This window comes from Cimex lectularius, unplaced genomic scaffold, assembly GCF_000648675.2.
Source record: "Cimex lectularius strain Harlan isolate CLEC.00 unplaced genomic scaffold, Clec_2.1 scaffold332, whole genome shotgun sequence".
NCBI lineage: Eukaryota > Metazoa > Arthropoda > Insecta > Hemiptera > Cimicidae > Cimex > Cimex lectularius.
This window is the reverse complement of record NW_019394218.1, coordinates 312,966-330,939: the sequence shown is the minus strand read 5'-3', so window position 1 is coordinate 330,939 and position 17,974 is coordinate 312,966. Positions and strand designations below refer to the sequence as shown.

General features: G+C 33.3%; 2 protein-coding genes across 2 annotated transcripts; one reads left to right on the top strand and one right to left on the bottom strand.

Moving 5' to 3' along the window:
• Window positions 1-76: 76 nt before the first annotated feature.
• Window positions 77-13,882, bottom strand: LOC106661374 (mediator of RNA polymerase II transcription subunit 23). Its single transcript, XM_014384706.2, has 23 exons — window positions 13,635-13,882; window positions 10,259-10,488; window positions 10,063-10,195; window positions 9,791-9,973; window positions 9,554-9,725; window positions 8,101-8,216; window positions 7,815-8,042; window positions 7,670-7,756; window positions 7,241-7,443; window positions 6,790-7,181; window positions 6,539-6,713; window positions 6,326-6,472; window positions 5,897-6,083; window positions 5,680-5,834; window positions 5,440-5,620; window positions 5,225-5,367; window positions 4,966-5,101; window positions 4,788-4,890; window positions 4,491-4,727; window positions 3,102-3,261; window positions 2,755-3,039; window positions 2,479-2,688; window positions 77-1,582 (listed from the first exon to the last, which is right to left on the bottom strand). The coding sequence occupies exons 1-23, from the start codon at window positions 13,665-13,667 to the stop codon at window positions 1,342-1,344; spliced, it is 4,137 nt and encodes a 1,378-aa protein (XP_014240192.1). The 5' UTR covers window positions 13,668-13,882; the 3' UTR covers window positions 77-1,341.
• Window positions 13,883-14,108: 226 nt separating this feature from the next.
• LOC106661391 (UPF0428 protein CXorf56 homolog) lies at window positions 14,109-17,169 on the top strand. The gene is made up of 4 exons (XM_014384736.2): window positions 14,109-14,341; window positions 15,582-15,738; window positions 16,663-16,888; window positions 16,963-17,169. Exons 1-4 carry the CDS (start codon window positions 14,221-14,223, stop codon window positions 17,116-17,118), a joined length of 660 nt encoding a protein of 219 aa, XP_014240222.1. The 5' UTR covers window positions 14,109-14,220; the 3' UTR covers window positions 17,119-17,169.
• Window positions 17,170-17,974: the final 805 nt, after the last annotated feature.

The window sequence follows — 17,974 nt, the reverse complement described above, 5'->3', positions numbered from 1 at the left end:
ACAGCAGGTGTAATGGAATGAATGATAAAAGTGTGCATCATTGTGCACACAGTCGCCAGGTATGTGATACACTATTATTAGCAGAGAAACTCAAAATTGGTTAACCACAAAATAAATTTCATTTAAAAGCTCGTCTACTTTTGTAAATACAAAATTATACCAGCATACAATTCTTAGTTTATGAGGTGCAATGGGATAATTATATCTTGGCCTTTTGTATAAGATTTATTAAAGAAGATTGATTTATAATTTTTATGTGAAATGTGGTTGAGATGATAAATTACTGTCATGAGTGGGCCTCAAACGTGCCCTTTGGGTCGATACACCAGTGCTTTAAACACTTGAGCTATTGTGACTTCGTTTTCTCAGGACACCAACTCATCATCTCGACCTATGACTTTCTCATATTTCCCTCTTTTTAGCAAATATATTGAAAAAGTTGTAGTTTGAGATGTTGAGTTGGTGTCCCGGGAGGCTGAAGTCACAATAGCTCAAGTGGTTGGTTAGAGCAATGGCGTATCGAGCCAAAGGTAGTGGGTTCAAGCACATCTCGTGAAAATAATTGTTCATCTCAGCCACTCTTTTTAAGTAGTCGCTGGTTGACTATGACTAAAAACATAGATGAATATATTATATTAACATAAAGAGAATACCTTTTTATAGATTTATGAGTAATTAGAAATTCATAAAAAAAAAATTTTCAGTGAAATGCATGGTACCTAATAATACCAGGGCCATCATTTTGTCCCTATGGAAGGCTTCCTGTAACTGGAATTTTTATACTGATTAATAGTTGACTCACAAACTGGTTAACTGTTTTTAACTAGTTGTGAGTAGAACCGTCCTTTTCAAATATTACTCACTCCGGCAAAACCATTTTTATTTTACTAACAAATTATGACTTATTAAGAGGTTGAATGAGAAATTTTAAATTTTTGATACCAGATTCGCATTGGATTCATTTTCGCTTTTGTAAGAAAACCCAGATTGGAAAAAAGATAGTTTTGTAAATCACTAGTCCAACTTTTTCTCTTTGTACCTTTAATCTTTCTTTCAATACAAATGTCAACCTAAAATGAAGTTTAAATTTACACTTCTGACAAGAGATTAGGCGTTTTAAAAACTTTTTTTTCAACAAAGTTTAAAGTACAAGACAAAGAAAAATGTTTTAAGGTAGGTACTGAATAATATTTCACATAAAACTAAACTTGAAAATATTACAAATCAAAATATAAATTCCGAACAGTATCAATTAAATTAAAATGCAATAATTTACAAATTTACACATATTATAGAAAAGTGATAGGAAACTGTTGAATAAAATATTCAGGCTTCAAAACTTCATCTTTCCATTGGAGTAGATTGTTGTTGGATTGTTGTGAGAGGAGTGTTAGCGAGCGTACCGGCAGGAGCTGCCCCTCCAATATTTACGGACTGATCTCTTTGCTGTTGATCCGTCTCTTCAATCTGATGGTTTGCGATAAACCGTAGCCGTACCTGCAGAGCTGGCCTGAGTCTCCTAATGACAGTTTCTGCCTCCATTTTCATTGTGTCGCCAACAAACATGTACTTGATGTGATATCTGATATTTGCCGTTAAAGAAAATCCCGATTCTTTTTGCTCAAATGAAACATGTTTAGTTAAAATGAGGTTTATACTCAATTAATTATAGGCAATTTTTAACAAATTAAAAATTTGTGTCACAGGTAGAATTTGAACCTACGAGCTTTGGCTCAATACACCACTGCCCCAACCACTTGAGCTACTGTGACTGATCGCCCATGCCTCAAACTTCTCTTTTATTCTAATTGTAAGCAAACCATGGCTTCATATAGAAGTACATTTATTACTGATTGAACCACAGGTTTGATTCTAGGTTAATACCAACTTTTATTATTTTTGTCATGTTATTCTTAATTTTACATATACTCAGTTAATTATACACGATTTTTTCCAAAATGAATAAAAGTTCATAAGCTACATATACATATACGTACATATTTTTATAACACGATAAATTCAAGGATCAGATAATCTTAACACGTTCATTTCGGCCATCGTTCTGGAACAACTCAGTAAACCCTTCCCCATATATGGACATCGTTCCAGAACAACACACCTTTTCTAGAAAACCCCTGCTTTTTAAGGGCATTGGGTTTTTTTGGAATCAAATCGGTGTCACAGGCCTTTAGAATCATTTCTGTTCTGAAATGTACAGTTTCTGAACAAACTGTTTTTCAATTTGACCTTTTGAAGTTTTCTGAAAAATTTTGTTTCTTAAAATCAAAATGCTTTCCATATTTTGGGAATGTCTTGTGCCAAATCATGTGCCATTACAAACTAGTCAAGTTTTGCATTTACCTGTCACTGACTACTTGGCTAGCCACATATTTTATTTGTCTGCCTTTGACTTGCATCCGAAAAACTTTTTATTTTCAAATTATCTTTAAAATGAATCTATTGTATAATAAAGGATACAGTAAATCTGTGATTGGATCCATATATTTTAAATCAGGAACAGCTTTGTCTACTTGTTCCAAACAAGCATAGAATTCTGATGTAATCTGCTGTACCATCGTCAGCCACTGATCTGTGTGAAACCTTTGTAAAAACGGTCCAATGAGATGACACAAGAAAAGTAATTGTTCTTCTGTTTTAACAAGTGGTGTTAATTTTTCCTTTACGAACCTAGGACAACAATGAAGTTAATATTACTAGGCCAGACAACTTTACTTCAATTCACTTGATACTTACGTCGGAATGGTTGCTAGATGTCCAACACCTGCATGATGCCATGTAGCATGTGCAAGTGCTAAAGTATAGGCGAATTTATTTTCCAAGAAAGAATTATGAGCAGTGGAAAAGTTAAACAGTTGAAATGGAGAATTTCTATAAGGCCAGGAAGTGAGGCTGGAACATGAAATGACTTCAATCAGCCTCTCTTGAAGTACCGTCCAATACGAATCTGGTAATGATGCCATCACGAGCCCAACTGAATTGATCCAAAGCTGTATCTGCCCATTTGGAATCACTGTGTACCTGAACGAGAAAAAAAAATTATTTTCATGAAACTAATTAATGTTTATGTTTTATTTAAATACCCTTTTGTAATAACATTCAAAAGACTATTAGCCACGACAGATGGTGGAACAGGAAGAGCCATTAATTCGACGCAGGTGACATATAATGCACGTGCAGATGGGTTAGGAAATTCATTGAATCTCCAATCTATAGGTGGGCATTGTGAAGTTCCAGACATAGCTAATTTAATTCAATAAGGTAAATATATTGGTTGGAATAATAAATTAATTATTAATTTAGTTTGGGTAATCAACAATAACATATTTTAACAATTAGGTATATTCTACTTTTAAAATTATTTTTATACCTAATTTCTCTTTTTTTTTAAATATTGCTTTTATATTATAGGTCAATGGCATTATCAGTCATACCCACACAATCTAAACATAGTTTGAAAGAAAAAAAGTTATTTCACAAAATGTATTTTCCCATAAAAAATTTAATTTATTTATTTGCACTAATTAATGGCAGGCTAGTAGAGTCCAGCCGGTGGGTTGATACCTCATAACATATATTCAAATGAATTCAGCGAGGAACACACTTACCTGACCTGACCTAACTCAATGCGACATGACCCGTTGTCGAATTTTACGTAAGACTATATTATCCCCATGTGCATTTGCCTGTCAAACCACCAGAATTATTATTATTTTTTATGAGGGTGTTTCAACTATGAGGTTATATTAACCCTCAGGGTGTTTTTGAAGAAAAGCTCATTTGTAAGTATGCCAGGTTTGAATGCAGGGTCGCTGGATTCAAACTGGGACCTTTACGTTACAGTGATAAGCGCCGTGTCTATGCTTAAACCATTGTGACCAGTTAAATATTTTTTATTAAAACCCATGAAATAAACCACAAAATTTGAGTGTAAAATACATGATGTATAATAATTTTTATTAGCTTTCCAGAACCATTTCTTTTTTGCTACTTGCAGACAATCCAATTGATGTTTCATCATCCAAAAATATTAAATACTGAATCGACCAACATTTTCTTCCTTTTCTAATATAGAAATCAATGTATTTTACACCTTTAGTGAGGTTCACTTCATGAACCCAAGTTTTTCTGTTAGCCGTTGAAAGCAAGCAGATCGCTGCTGCTGCCAATACTTCTGTATCTTCCTAATATTCTTCATCAGAGCTATCCATTTCACAAATTCTATGATATACACTGTATCATCTGTTGCATGGCGTGTGTTTGTGTCGAAGAGATGTGCACACCCCACCAACATGCAACAAGGCATCAGGTCACGTTGCGTTGTGTCGGTTGTGTTCCTTGTTTTAGACTTTTGTCTACTGATAAAATGACGATGCTACAACTGTAATGTTCATTGATATAACTATGTGCGCCACACCAGCTAAGTGTGTTCGTCATCAGCACTCAACATGTTCATAACATATAAAGGATACTATCAACAATTCGGCTCAGAAGTTTGGCGTAGTATTCAAGTTCTGGAACCCAATTTTCTAGCTGCTGCTGCATGTAATTTTGGTAGGGTTCTGACAAATTCCAACCTTTTGAACCATCAGAAGAGTCTGTCATATTACTGAGTACCGCTGACACCAGCTTCCTTTTGAGCTGGGGCTTATCTCTCACTTTCTTTTCATAATAGTGGAAAGTGTTGTATAAATAAGTCACTGGACGATCTGTAAGTAATTAACTAGCAGTAATACATAAGCTTTGTGTAAGTAAAGGTAAAAACTAACCATGGAATTTATATAGGCTCCCTAACAGGTCCAGAAGTGTTTCTAATGATTTGGCAACCTGAGGGGTCAACTCGAGACAACGGTGTATTACTATATCAAACACCTGAAAATTAATTATTACGAATTTGTTCAAATTACAATAATAATAATATTAAACATAAATAAGAAGATAGATTACAGGTAGAAAACGTAGGCAGACATTTCCAAAATAAACAGGTAAAGATTGGAAAGAGGATGAGCCAGTTGCTTCAAGGATACCTTCAGGTGCAAATTTTTCAGGGTAATTTCTATGAAATGCAAGATGTTTCTCATGCCTTAAAATAAATTATTGATTATTTTTTAATAATTCAAAATGTAATAGGTCCATATACTCAATTAATATGTAAAAAAGGCAGTATATTGCAGTTAACAAATAAATAAATGGTTTTTAACACTACCAATTGGACTGTTTCCAATGCTGAGGTGAATTTTCTTTTACAAACTCTTTTACCCTATTTCTGAGCTGGGCAGCTTTGAACAGCAAAAGCTGGATGATATAGAAACAGAGTTGAGCATCGTTTCCTTCATGAGTCCTTAAGGCCTGAAAATCAACATGTGAATCTACATTTTTTTGTTATAAATTGAAATAACTAATAAAGTAAAATTAAATCACCATGCAAAGGACAAGTCGATCGATAGTAACTATATTATATTTCCAGATCATATTATTAACAGAATCGACAAACTTGTTAACCAAATGCCCTTCTCCTGATATTGCAAATTGGAAAACTAAGTAATCACAGAATTTCCTCAAATGAGCGCTTAACGCTCTAGCTCCTATCCTTTCTAAAATCCTACAAATTTATGTTAAAATTAATATTAACATAAAAAAAGATAAAAAATAAATCTTTACTTATAAGCAATTGGGCTTATTCTATCAGTCTCCAAAATCATCTTCCATATAAGGCATAAGAACAAAGGAGGAGTACCAGGAACTGAAAAATGAGCTATTATGTCATTTTCATTGTTCATTGATGCCCAATTCCTATATTCCTCCTCGACAGCTTTCTGTAAATGTTAAAAAAAAATTTGAATTTGAAGAGATTTGACATGAAGTAAAAAGCAGTAACCTTCAATTGATGTTTATTTTCCATAGGTAAATGGTTCTGCTGAAAAAAATCACTTAGGACAGGGGGAAAAAATTGAAGTGTGTGCGGTGGCCAAGAATGAGGTGTATTCTGCATGATAGTATTAAGCAGTTCTTTACACCATGCACCCGACGCTGCATCTGATCCAGTACCAGTGACATGCATCGATCTTAACACAAAACAGATTGATTGAAAATAATTTTGAGCATGTTCTGTGATGATAATAACAATAAAGGTTTAGTGTTTAAATTGTTGTGTTTAAACTTGATATGCTGTGTGAGCAAAGAAAAAACACTTTAAATTTAGAAGGGAATTTTTATAAATTTATTTCCAAACAATTAATTTAATATAGATTAACATATATTTTTAACAAGTTTTTTAATGACCAAATTAATACCTACTAAGCATTACCTTGCCAGAGTCAATACTAGAGCTCTGTTAAGTTCCTCAGATTCTGCAGAAACTAAAGTTTTAGGCTCACTTAAAAAACGTGACAGCTGAGGTTGTACTTCACTCGAACCAAGGCCAGTAATCAGTCTTAAGGCAGTAGATTCCACACTAAAAAAATAACACATTCTTTGTTGATTTTTGAATTTAGGAAGAAGGAAAGGAAAAATTTCCAACCATAGATGTAACTGTGTCTGGTTCGTTTGTGGCACAGCTGCAAGGCTGTGTAAGTGTGATAAAAGCTGAACCCTGTAATGGGGTTGAATGTGGTGAATTCGGTAGTTAAACATTTCAAGGAGAGTGTAAAGAATTCCCCAAGCATGGAATTTAAAGACATTCGGTAAAAGTTGACCTGTAAAAATTTCACTGCTAACTGTGATTTGATCGAGAAATATTTAAACATTTTATAACTAAAAAATTGTTCTTACTAATAAATCCTTTAATGCCCAGAGATTCGATTTCAGTGTACACTAGCAATCTTGAATAAGTTTCAACAAGTGCGGGTGCCAGTGCCATGTTGGATTTAGACTGGGCTAATTTAAGCACATGGGAAACAATTCCATGAATGAGGCTCATCTTAGAATGAACAGTTAGTGAATCAAGAATCGTCATTGATAAAGGAGTTGTTGGGAGGTTGGCAGTTTGAGCTGACGATGATGTTCCTTGAGGTGGTCCTCCTCCTTTCTGATTACCAATTATGGTTTCCACCAATGCAGCCATGGGGCGGTTAAAATAGTCCGAGTTTGTTGAATAAGCATTACACAATATTGCTATCTTATAATCTGAGCCCATATTATTTGCAACAAGATGTTGTAAAAATCTACAATTAAATAAATTGCCTTGCCATAAATTTTATTTTTAGATATATATTTTACTTACTCATGTTGTAACTTAAGAGAATTTGGAACTGGCCGAGGTATATTTACATGATCAGATTGAGCTTTTTTCAAAAGATGTATCCAGATGCACACTATTGAAAGTTGATGAATACAAATAGGTTTTGTATAGTCTGGGACTGGTAATGGCTCTTTCTCAGGATATAAAAGATCAAAAAGTTTGAGAACAGGTAAAAAGCTAGATAACTAAAAATAATTTAAAAAAAAATTATTATGATATATTATTTATAAAAAAATACATTTATTTTTAATGTTACTCAAACTAAAATGATGCAAAATCCACAGAATAGTGCTTGAATAAAATTACTTTCACAAGTGTAAAAATGGTGATTGATGATCATGAGGCCAATAAAAACCAAGAAAAGACTGTTTCATTTTGAATGAGGACTAATAAACTGACACTGAGACTTACTGAATTCCTCTGTATGCTTCCAGATATAAACTGAAGTAACACCCACATTAAATGGTCTCTTCCCTTTCTCAGATTCCTCACAGATAACTGAAATGGTACATTTCCAATGAAAAAAATAAATAAATAAATGCTTTACTGAACTGACTTTCTCATGAAGTGCCATGACGATGTTTTGAAAACTTGCAAATTGGCATAAAACAAAATAAATAAGTTGACTGCAAAGGTGAAACCATCGGGCACGTGACTGAGTGAAATCATCATCACTACCTTCTTGATTTTGGCCAGATGAACTGCTTTCATTTTCAGTTTTTTCCATTGCTAACATTATCTGAACCACAAGTTGCTCTTCTAAGGCTACACACCTTTGCTTGTGCTGTAAAAAAAAATAAAATTTAAAATTTAAATATTAATAACAATAACTTCTAGCAAACCTGTTTTTGAAGTCCAAGCATGGAACAAACCATATCACGTGAATAAGGCTGTTCCAAAACATATCGTAATAGGTTGGTTTGTGGCTCCGTTAATGACTTGTCATAAGGCAAATTACCTTAAATAATGATAAGAAATTTTACATTAATTCAAATATTCAAAATTACATAAAATATATTAAAATGTCTAGTGATAAGACAGTGGCACTAGTTACTGAAAAGTAGTGTTTTTTTATTTACAGGAAACTTAATAATTTCTCTAAAATTCTTTATATGCTGAATTTTACTTAAATGTAGCAACAAATCAGTTACTTGTTTATAGAAAAGTCTAGTCTTTAATTTAAAAAATGGTCCAGAAAAAGACATAAAATAGGAAGGACAATTGCCCTGATGAAAATAATAAAAATAGGTAAAACTAATTTATTAAGACACATAAAGTTAGGTAACTGAAATGGATGATAATAACTGAAGATAGTAATCTTTTCATGGTAGTGACAACAAAGTAAGTTAAGTTATATTCATGAATTGAACACCCACTTTATAAATTAAATGATTAAAATTATGACAAAGTTATGTACATAAATAGAAAGGGAAATATGAGCCACTGCAGTTCTCCTTTATTATCCAATTATTCATTGTTTTAAGAAAATTTGCTGGAATTCCACATATCTATGTAGTATCGGAGGAACAGAAGTCCGATAACCCAGAGGTTCCTTCCTCATAACCAATTTTAATCCAACTTGGTTAATAGGTTGAGGTAATGTCTAATTATATAATTAAACATCTAGTATAATCAGGAAGTACAATTTGGGGAGGCACTTACTTATTAAGAACAAAGCCTCTCTTGAAGTTTTTTTATTTTTATTTTAAAAATAAGGGTGTTTCAACTACGAGGTTATATGAACCCTGGGGGGGGGGTTGAAAAAAAAGCCCATTTTTAAGTACGGGTTCAAAGGCAGGGCCATTGGATTCGAGGCGCCTTGAAGGGAAAGATTATGATTTATATAAGCTCAAATCTGCATATGCATGTACAGAGTTGAACCGGTCACTTCTCACAATCCACTGGCAATTCTATTTTGTAATTTACAGTAAATTATCAGCAGGTCTCGAGAATCACCCACTCCAGGTGTAGGCAGGCAGTTCATTCTCATATCGGGTGGCATTCTTATTGGTTCTTTATATGGTGTCATTGCACCCTTCAATTATGCGGAACACATCGAACAACCTTTAACTGCATGCTGGACATATACACAGGGGCTTTGGCCTAAATGTAATTGTCTGTATCCACCTTGCATGGCCTATCCTTAATCGTGTGAAAGCATTTAAGTTATGTAAGTAAAACTCTTAACATGGATTTCAAAACAACATGATGATTTAAAAATATTAACTAGTTTTGTACTCAAATAAAAATAATTAATAAAAAACAATTGAAATGCAAAGTACATTAAAAACTTACCTTTTAATGCTAATTTTAATGTATTCGGATCTAATTTCCAAGGATTTATTAGATGATCTGCATACCCTGAGTGTTCCACAACAGGGAGCATACTGGAATGACCTATTATTGAAAGCATCTGAGCAGTAGGCCTAAAGCTTTCCACATAATCAGAATGCAAAGCTGCCAATTTCTATTAAAAAAAAATTACAGAAATGACTTGTCTGAAAATTATGGTTTACACAACTGATGCATTACCCAATGTGGCCAGTTTTTCCCATCCGGACACAATTTATACAATTCATTAGCAATAAAATAAGCAGGTAAAAGTGAGACGTTTCTATTAAATATTATGTACATCACATTTTCTAGAGCTTTCATCTGGCGAATCACTGAGGAATTTATATGGGGCGGAATCGACCTCGCTTTCTCAAAACAACCCTATTTCAACATATTAAAAAAATAAATAAATAAATGCGTAGAAAATAATTTTTAAAAATAAAATCAATGAGAAAAACCATACTGTTTACCTTTAAAATGTCTCTCACACCTTTGTAATTTACTCCAGAAATTATATTTCTGATAAGGATAAAGCTATTTACCCAAAAATTTTCTAATTGATAGACAAGTTTATCACAAGACAGAATACACTCACAAACCAACCTAAAAAATATATATATATAATTAATAAATGCCTTAATTAACATTAAAGCATTTTAATTTTACTTTGCAGGCAATGTTCCATTAGTAACAAGGTTTTCTAAAAGAGTGAAAAGATGCTGAAGCCTTGAATGGTTGGTTATTGTGGATGCCATTGCTAAGAACTGCTTTACTCCAATTTCTTGCTCAGCAGGCGGCACAGTAAACACTGTCTGCAACTCTTTTAATAGTTCAGATTTGTCACATTCTTTTCGAACGAGGAAACAACTAAAAGCCTCTTCGATGGGTTCTACCCGCTAAAATGTATAAACTATATTTTAATACTTGCACAATCATAAATTTAATTCATTCTAGTGAAATATTAATCAAACCTAGTGTATGTTGAATAAATATTAATTAATGAAAGCGACATAGTCTAAACTAACAAAACTAGAAATTGAAACTTGTGCAGCATTATATGTTTGTCATTGAAACTAACATTTCACTGCTAAAGAATTCATAGGCTTCTTTTCTTTACTAGTTCCTATTCATCTATGGATGTTGGTGTTATTTGACTGAAGAACCCCAGTATTTTTTTCTCTTTATTAAAATAAATGCATTTCAGGCAAATTCCAATAATCCTGTCTTCATTGGAATAAAAGCCCAAACTTCGTTAGCTGAAGAGTTTTTATTATTTAAAACAATCCGGATTACGAGCATTAAATGCTCATCATCAGGCTGAAAGAGTCTCTCGACAAAGTCTCTAATCAATTCATGACAAGAGATATGTTTGTAATTCCTTCAACCTGATAAGCGTTTGATGCCATGTAAGAACCATCTTTTTCATAAAAGTCATTTTATATATATAATGTATGCTTTATCTCTTATCTTAAAATGATAACCTTTATACCATCAGCCTACCACTGTTGTCGAGTGATTGACCCCATGATCTAGAGGAATGCAGAAAGTGAAGCTTCATGAGATTCAGCTAAACATGAGATATTTGCAATGGTATATTTATTAAAATAGTTTCATCATTCTTGGCCCGGATACAAAATTTGTACTGTGTTTAATGTCTGCCTGTGTAACGCATTACATCATTTTTGCCTTGTTTCTGTCAAATGTTTGAAAATACACTGAACAAACAAACGCATCACCCATAAATTTTAATGTATTTAAAAATCCTGAGGAATTCTTTCCCACTCACCAAAAATAACCGATTTGAATTCTTTTAGGATATTAGGACCTGGTTTTCGCAGTCGTACTTGACGCTTAAGTCAGTCCCAAATGTGTTGGATTGGGTTCAAATCTGGACTTCAATCTGGCCAAACGAAGCACTCCAATTCCAACCTCATTCAGGTAGTCATCTACAATACGTGCTCTAAGGGCCCTAGCATTATCCTGCATTAGCAAGAATCTCTCACTGATGTGAGGGGGGGCAAATGGTACTACATCTTCTTCAATTATGTCTTGTGAAGTTAGAGATCTTCCTCACACAACAACCAATTCGGTGCGAACATCCAAGAGAGAACCACTCTAGAACATCAATGACCCACCATGGAATGCCACCTGAGGAACAGCAAGGAGCACACCTTGAATGTCTCCATATTAAATTAAGCCCATCTGAAGATTTCAGGCCAACTCTCCCGCATCTGTTAAGAGAACTCGTCCCCAATCTTCTAATGTGCAATTCACACATTCTCATGCGAATTAAGCCTGGACATTTTCTGAGCTGAGGTAAGAAGAGATCCACGAGCCAAGTGCCGAGCCCTGAGATTATATTCACTGAGCCGTCTAACTGTCCTGGAGGAAATTGAAAAATTTCAAACTTGTCTTATCAGATATCTTGTCTCATTTCCCAAAATGCTGCAATTTCAGAGCCTGATGATGGATGAATCTATCTTCACTCGTGTCTGTAGACCTATGCCGACTCTGTCCTGGCCTTCTAGTGTTCTAGTTCTAGCCTCTGAAGTGCCGAAGAATTCTTCCTATTGTAGAGTGGAATGTGGAGCCATTGAAAAAGGTTTAAGAATAAGTATATTTAGGCGTAGCAGAATGAAACGGCATAATGCTACTTTATGTGCGAATGGGATTAATCAGTGCAAAAGTAAATAAAGGAAGTAAAAAAAAGCATAATTTACTGATTATTTTGACTATGATAGCTCTTAATTACCTGCAAAAGCTCATTAGGCACTAAAAACAATTAAGAACTAAACAATTCGGTACACAGCCATATCTCTTAAAATCAGACACCCATTCTTAGAAATGGGGACTGACTATGATCCTGGAACCATTCTTTACATCCTATAAAGTCTCAACAGACTGAGAGGAAGAACTCAGGAAAGCGTAAAATACAATGATATGGTATACAGATGTTCCAAAACAAACGAAGGACCTGGATCGGGTGTTTTTTGTACAAGCCCAAAACATGAGCAATCAAACTCATTAGGAAAGTACAATTCGGTCTTTCAAGCAGAAATACAAGCCATCAACGCTTGTGCCCAAAAAAATCTTAAAAGAGGTTACACCAGCAAAAAAATCCTCATAAGATCTGATTGCCAAGCAGCTATTAATTAAGCATTAGTATATAAAAAATCACATCAAAATCAGTGAATGCATCCAAAATCTACAAAACCTGTGGAAACACAACAACCTGATTACATCTTGGGGCATAAAGTAATTTTGGGTAACGAAAAAGCAGACACACTACCAGAGGAGGATCTGCAAGACCTTACATAGGATCCAAACCTAACTTGGGATAACAAAAACAAATACAGAATCCTCCATCGCAGAATGGATCAAAATAAAACAAAATGAGAAGTGAATAAACTCTAGCGGCGATAGACACAGTAAACTTATGTTAAAACAACCCTCACCAAGACTGGCAAACTCACTGCTTTAGTTGGAGAAGGCTACACTCAGAGGAGCGATAGGACTATTAACCAATCAATGGCATCTGAGAAAACATCTACACATCATGGCCATATATAAAGATAACTCCATCTGCAGATTATGCTAGGAGGAAACAACCCCCAAATCAACTTCAAATGCGAAACAATGGCTCAATGGAGATTTAACCTAGCCTAGAAAAAAACCTAGGGAATGAAATTGAAGCAGCAACAGTCAATGACCTAATACTTCTGAGAAGAAGGATTGAGTCAATTGCACTGAATGAGGGAACTGGGAAGGTACAAGAAGCCAAAAAGCTGCAGTGCCTGAGGAGCACAAACCCCACTCCCTAGTTTCCTCAATACCAACACCATCTATTACCTGTATCTAATGTAGAGATAATGAATTTAACTTTAAACTAAATAAATTGAGTGCGTTAAATTTGTCGGTGTATTTTTGTTAATACACTGCAACAGCTCTAAAAATCGTCTCAGGCCGAAGTGACGTCTCGATAAATACAAACAACAATACACGCTTTTTTTTATAAATGCCCTGAAGGATGGATCCGACTTACCAAAATATCGTTGACAATGTTGGAGACCTGCATTTTCCGCAGTTTTTGTAGCCTGTTGAAACGAATCAAGACATCCGATTTGTTCACCTTTTTGGATCCGTTGTAATAAAAATATGTTTCAGACGCAAAAGCATAAAAATTCAATATTTCTTAACACCAAGTAAAAAGACAACAGAAGAGTACTAGCAAGTAGAAAGTGGAGTGGGACAGTTGTAGTACTATACTACTATTCTTTAGCTTGTAACAACCTAATAACCTCAGAATTCAGAAAGGAATAAGAAATGAAAAAAAAATGAATCTAAATTACAAAATGAATAAATATTAAAACATTTCAATTGATTGCTTTTAAAAACTCATTCCAAGTGGAAATATAATAAATGGAAAAAGATTTATAAAACAATTTATTAAAACTTTAATCGATGATAAGACTTTTTTATCGACTTTAAATCGATTGTTATTTGTAGTTCCAGTAAAACCTTCCATGTTGTTTGTGTTATTTCACGTTGTTTACATTTTTAGTATTTTTCGGTGCTGAATTGTTGTTCACTTCGACTTTTGTTTGACTTGACACTAAGAACATTGAAAAATGCCGAAAGTCGTATCGAGGAGCATTGCTTGCTCCGATACAAAAGACAAGGAGGAATACAGCGAGGAAAAACCTCTTCATATTTACTACTGCCACTGTGGACAAATGACACTCATATTAGGTAATTTTTAATTATTCACATCCCTGTTATTCATTTTCACATCCTCCAAAGATTCTCTGAATTGTGTAAAATGGCAAAAATCATTAAAATCAAGTGGAAACAATCTCATTTTCTATGTTAGAAAAACTGCCCCAGTTGAAGCAATTGTAATTTGTATTCAGAAACCAGCATTCGGATCCCTATAATTAGCGGCCCTGACGAAATCGATGTATACTGGACTATCACAGAACACCAATAAAGCAAGGCCCTACACTCAGGGGCTGCTGGCAAAGCTATGGAAGCTGATTAATAACCTGAAGTGTTATTATTGAGAGGGCACTCTCAACACAACACGCAAGAATAGCATAATTACACAGAAGACAAACACTTTGAGCTCTGAAGATGATCTCAATAAAGATCGAAACGTTGGCACGATAAAGAAAATGTTTTTCTGAAACCTACATCACACCAGACCGCATCTCACGATTTCGATTAACGGTCACTAATCACCACACACTTTTATTTGATCCTGATCATCTTGGTTTGCCTATCCTCGCTGGGTTTGCCTGCAGTCATGTTTTGGCATTTGCCATCTTCAGTGGACTGTCGAATAGATTAACCCAGCAAGGACAGGCAGACCAAGATGATTGGTAATAATCAAATTAGACATAGTGTTAAAGGTTTAAGGATTATTCTCACCTATTAATTAGTCCGAACACCAAACGCTTCCTTTACTTAGATCTACTGCAGCCCAATATGTCTATAAAAATCTTTTGGGATTTTTTAATATAGCACAATGAGGTGCTAAATCTATATATGTTTAAAACTATTTTTAATTATTTATGTTAATTATGTTATTAATGTCCAATAAGGTAACGTTTTATTAATTTATTTAATGTTGTGAGTTGGATCATCAGGAGGTCAAATAACGGATGAATTTAAAGAAACAAGGAAACAGCTTCCGGGTTGAGCCGAGCTTTCAGCGATTTGTATCAGGGCCTAAATAATAATTATAAATATAATATATATAAATCGCCAAAAGCTCGGCTCAACCTGGAAGCTGTTTCCTTGTTTCTTTAAATTCATCCGTCATTTGACCTCCTGAAGATCCAACTCACAACATCGTATACTGCAAGTTGATAACCTCAACTTCATTTATTTATTTAATTTTTTAATAAAATCCTTTGTAGTCAAATATATTTTTGCTCATGCAGCTAGTTGTCATTTCAAAGTTTAATTATATTTTTGTAACACTTTTTAGATTGTCCGGTAGAGAAACTTCCTCTCCGACGTCGAGACGGTGCAAGAGTCTTAGATGGGCACAAACATGCACATAAAATACTCTGTGACCCAGATGAAATTATATATCTCAAGAGGCCAGAAGGAATTGAAAAACAGCATAGAATGAAGTGCAAAAAGTTAGTTTAACTGAAAATTTCTGTTTAACATAATATTAGTTACTTTATAAACTAAATGTATTTGCTTGGCTGCCCCATGAATTATCTGGGTCGTTATTGGAGTAATCAGCTTTTCTTATCTAGTTATTTTTATTATAAAAGTACATTTAAAAACTTTCCAGATATTGTAGTCTTTAAAAATACTAAAAAATGTTAATATTTAAAATTAAATTAGATTAATTTTATATTTTCAAACATGGAAGGTTTGTTCAGGAAGCTGTAACTTTTCTTCTTCAATTTTAATTTGTTTAGAAAAATGTTTCAGTTCACCACTGACCATAATTAATTATTCATTTTAAATAAGGTCTTGATTGAGATGAAAAAGTCAGTGTCACAAGCGGGATTCGAACCCACGACTTTCAGCTGAATTCGAATTCTGCTCGTGACACTGACTTTTTCATCTCAATCAAGACCTTGTATAAAAAGAATAATTAATTGAAAGAAGTAATTTGGTCAATTAGACCATTAAAAATAAATGAACTAACCATTGGTAGCAAGAATGTAAATAGAATTCTATGTAGATTTACAAAATTTGAAAACAGCCTTTTTTTTTCTCTCTCACTCAAATAATACAATGTAGATAATGCACCGCGGTGGCCGAGTGGTCAGAGCGTTCGATTCATACTTCCATGCTAGCGGACCTGTGCTCGAATCCCGGCACAGCCCATTTTTTTAATTGAGAATAGTATGAAAGAAGTATTGTAAGAGGATTAACTCCTCATCCGTGACACCCAGCGTTGAACGTTAAGCCCTCCTGTATGGCAGAAATTACTTTATAATGTTGAAAATATGTTTTTTTGTCATAAGTAATTTTCCTTCCTTTCTTATCCTTAAATAATTCACTTTACTGTGCTTGGTCTTAAAAGTTAACTATAATTTTTACAGGTGTAAATTAAGTCTCTACTATAAGCATGACCTTACAAGCAGTGTATCATTTGTGCTGAAAGGTGCTGTCAAGAGTTCAGGAGAACAGCCCAAGATGGACATTTATAACCAGGTTACTGCAGAACGGCCTAAAAAAATAATGGTCACAAAACATACGAAAAATATGGGAAAATTTAGTTCAGTCACAGTGTCTACTATTGACGAAGAAGAAGACGAAATTGAAGCTGTAATTATATTTGAATTAAAACTATTTAACCGATTACTTTGACAATTTTCACTGATGTTTTATATCTTTTTTAGAGGGAAGTTGCTGATTCTTATGCTAATAATGCACGGATCATTGAGAAACAGTTAGAACGAAAAGGCATGAATAAGAGGAAATTAGTGGTTCAAAAGACTCAAGCTGAACTTGATGCTAAGAAGAGTAGAGTAAGAGGGACGTTAATAGATAAATAAATCTTTATATTTATTGAATTATGTAAATACAACAATTTTTAGTAATACGTGTGAAATGTACTTGACTAATCTATCACCCTCCTTTTATCTCCTCAAAAATTAAAAATATCCCTTCCTTAGCTAATCAAAATCATGACAGATAAGTTTAATTTGCCACATGTTTATAAATAAATATTATCTCTGATATTATTATTGACCAGCCTTCAAAATTGCAATTGTATATTACAAAATGATCAGAAGCGAGGTCAATTAGAAAGAAAACACTCAATTCCTTTGTTGTTCCTTGTTAGTTTTCAAGAAAGATTTCTTCAATATCGCCTTCATTAGGATTTTGATACTTATTTTAAATTTATCTTAATTAATTAATATATTAATTAATTATTAATAAATTAATTTTAAATAAATGTTAACATTTTTCTATAGTTTCAAGTACAATAAAATTATAAAATTAAATATTGAATGAAATGTTAAACTGTAAACAATCAGTTTTGCTTACAGTTCAACATTCCACTCGATAATAAAAATAGATATGCCTTAAGATGTGATCAATTCTTTTATTTTATTATTATTATTTATTATTTTACTACATTGTTCATATTCAGTTTTAGTAAAATTAAAAACCAATTATCATCACCATTTTGTTTCTTGTTTTAAATTAAAAATTTATAAATGAACACAATTGTTTTTAATTATTTTACATATCTATAATTTTTTTTTTTTAAACAGTGTTTAAACCAATGTTTATGTTCAGTTTGTGCACCCCTTTAAATACAATAATTTAGTTTTGTTAAGTTTCTTTGTGTTTATTAATCTATAATTTTAAATATATTTTCTTCGTTTAGAATTTTTTATTTCT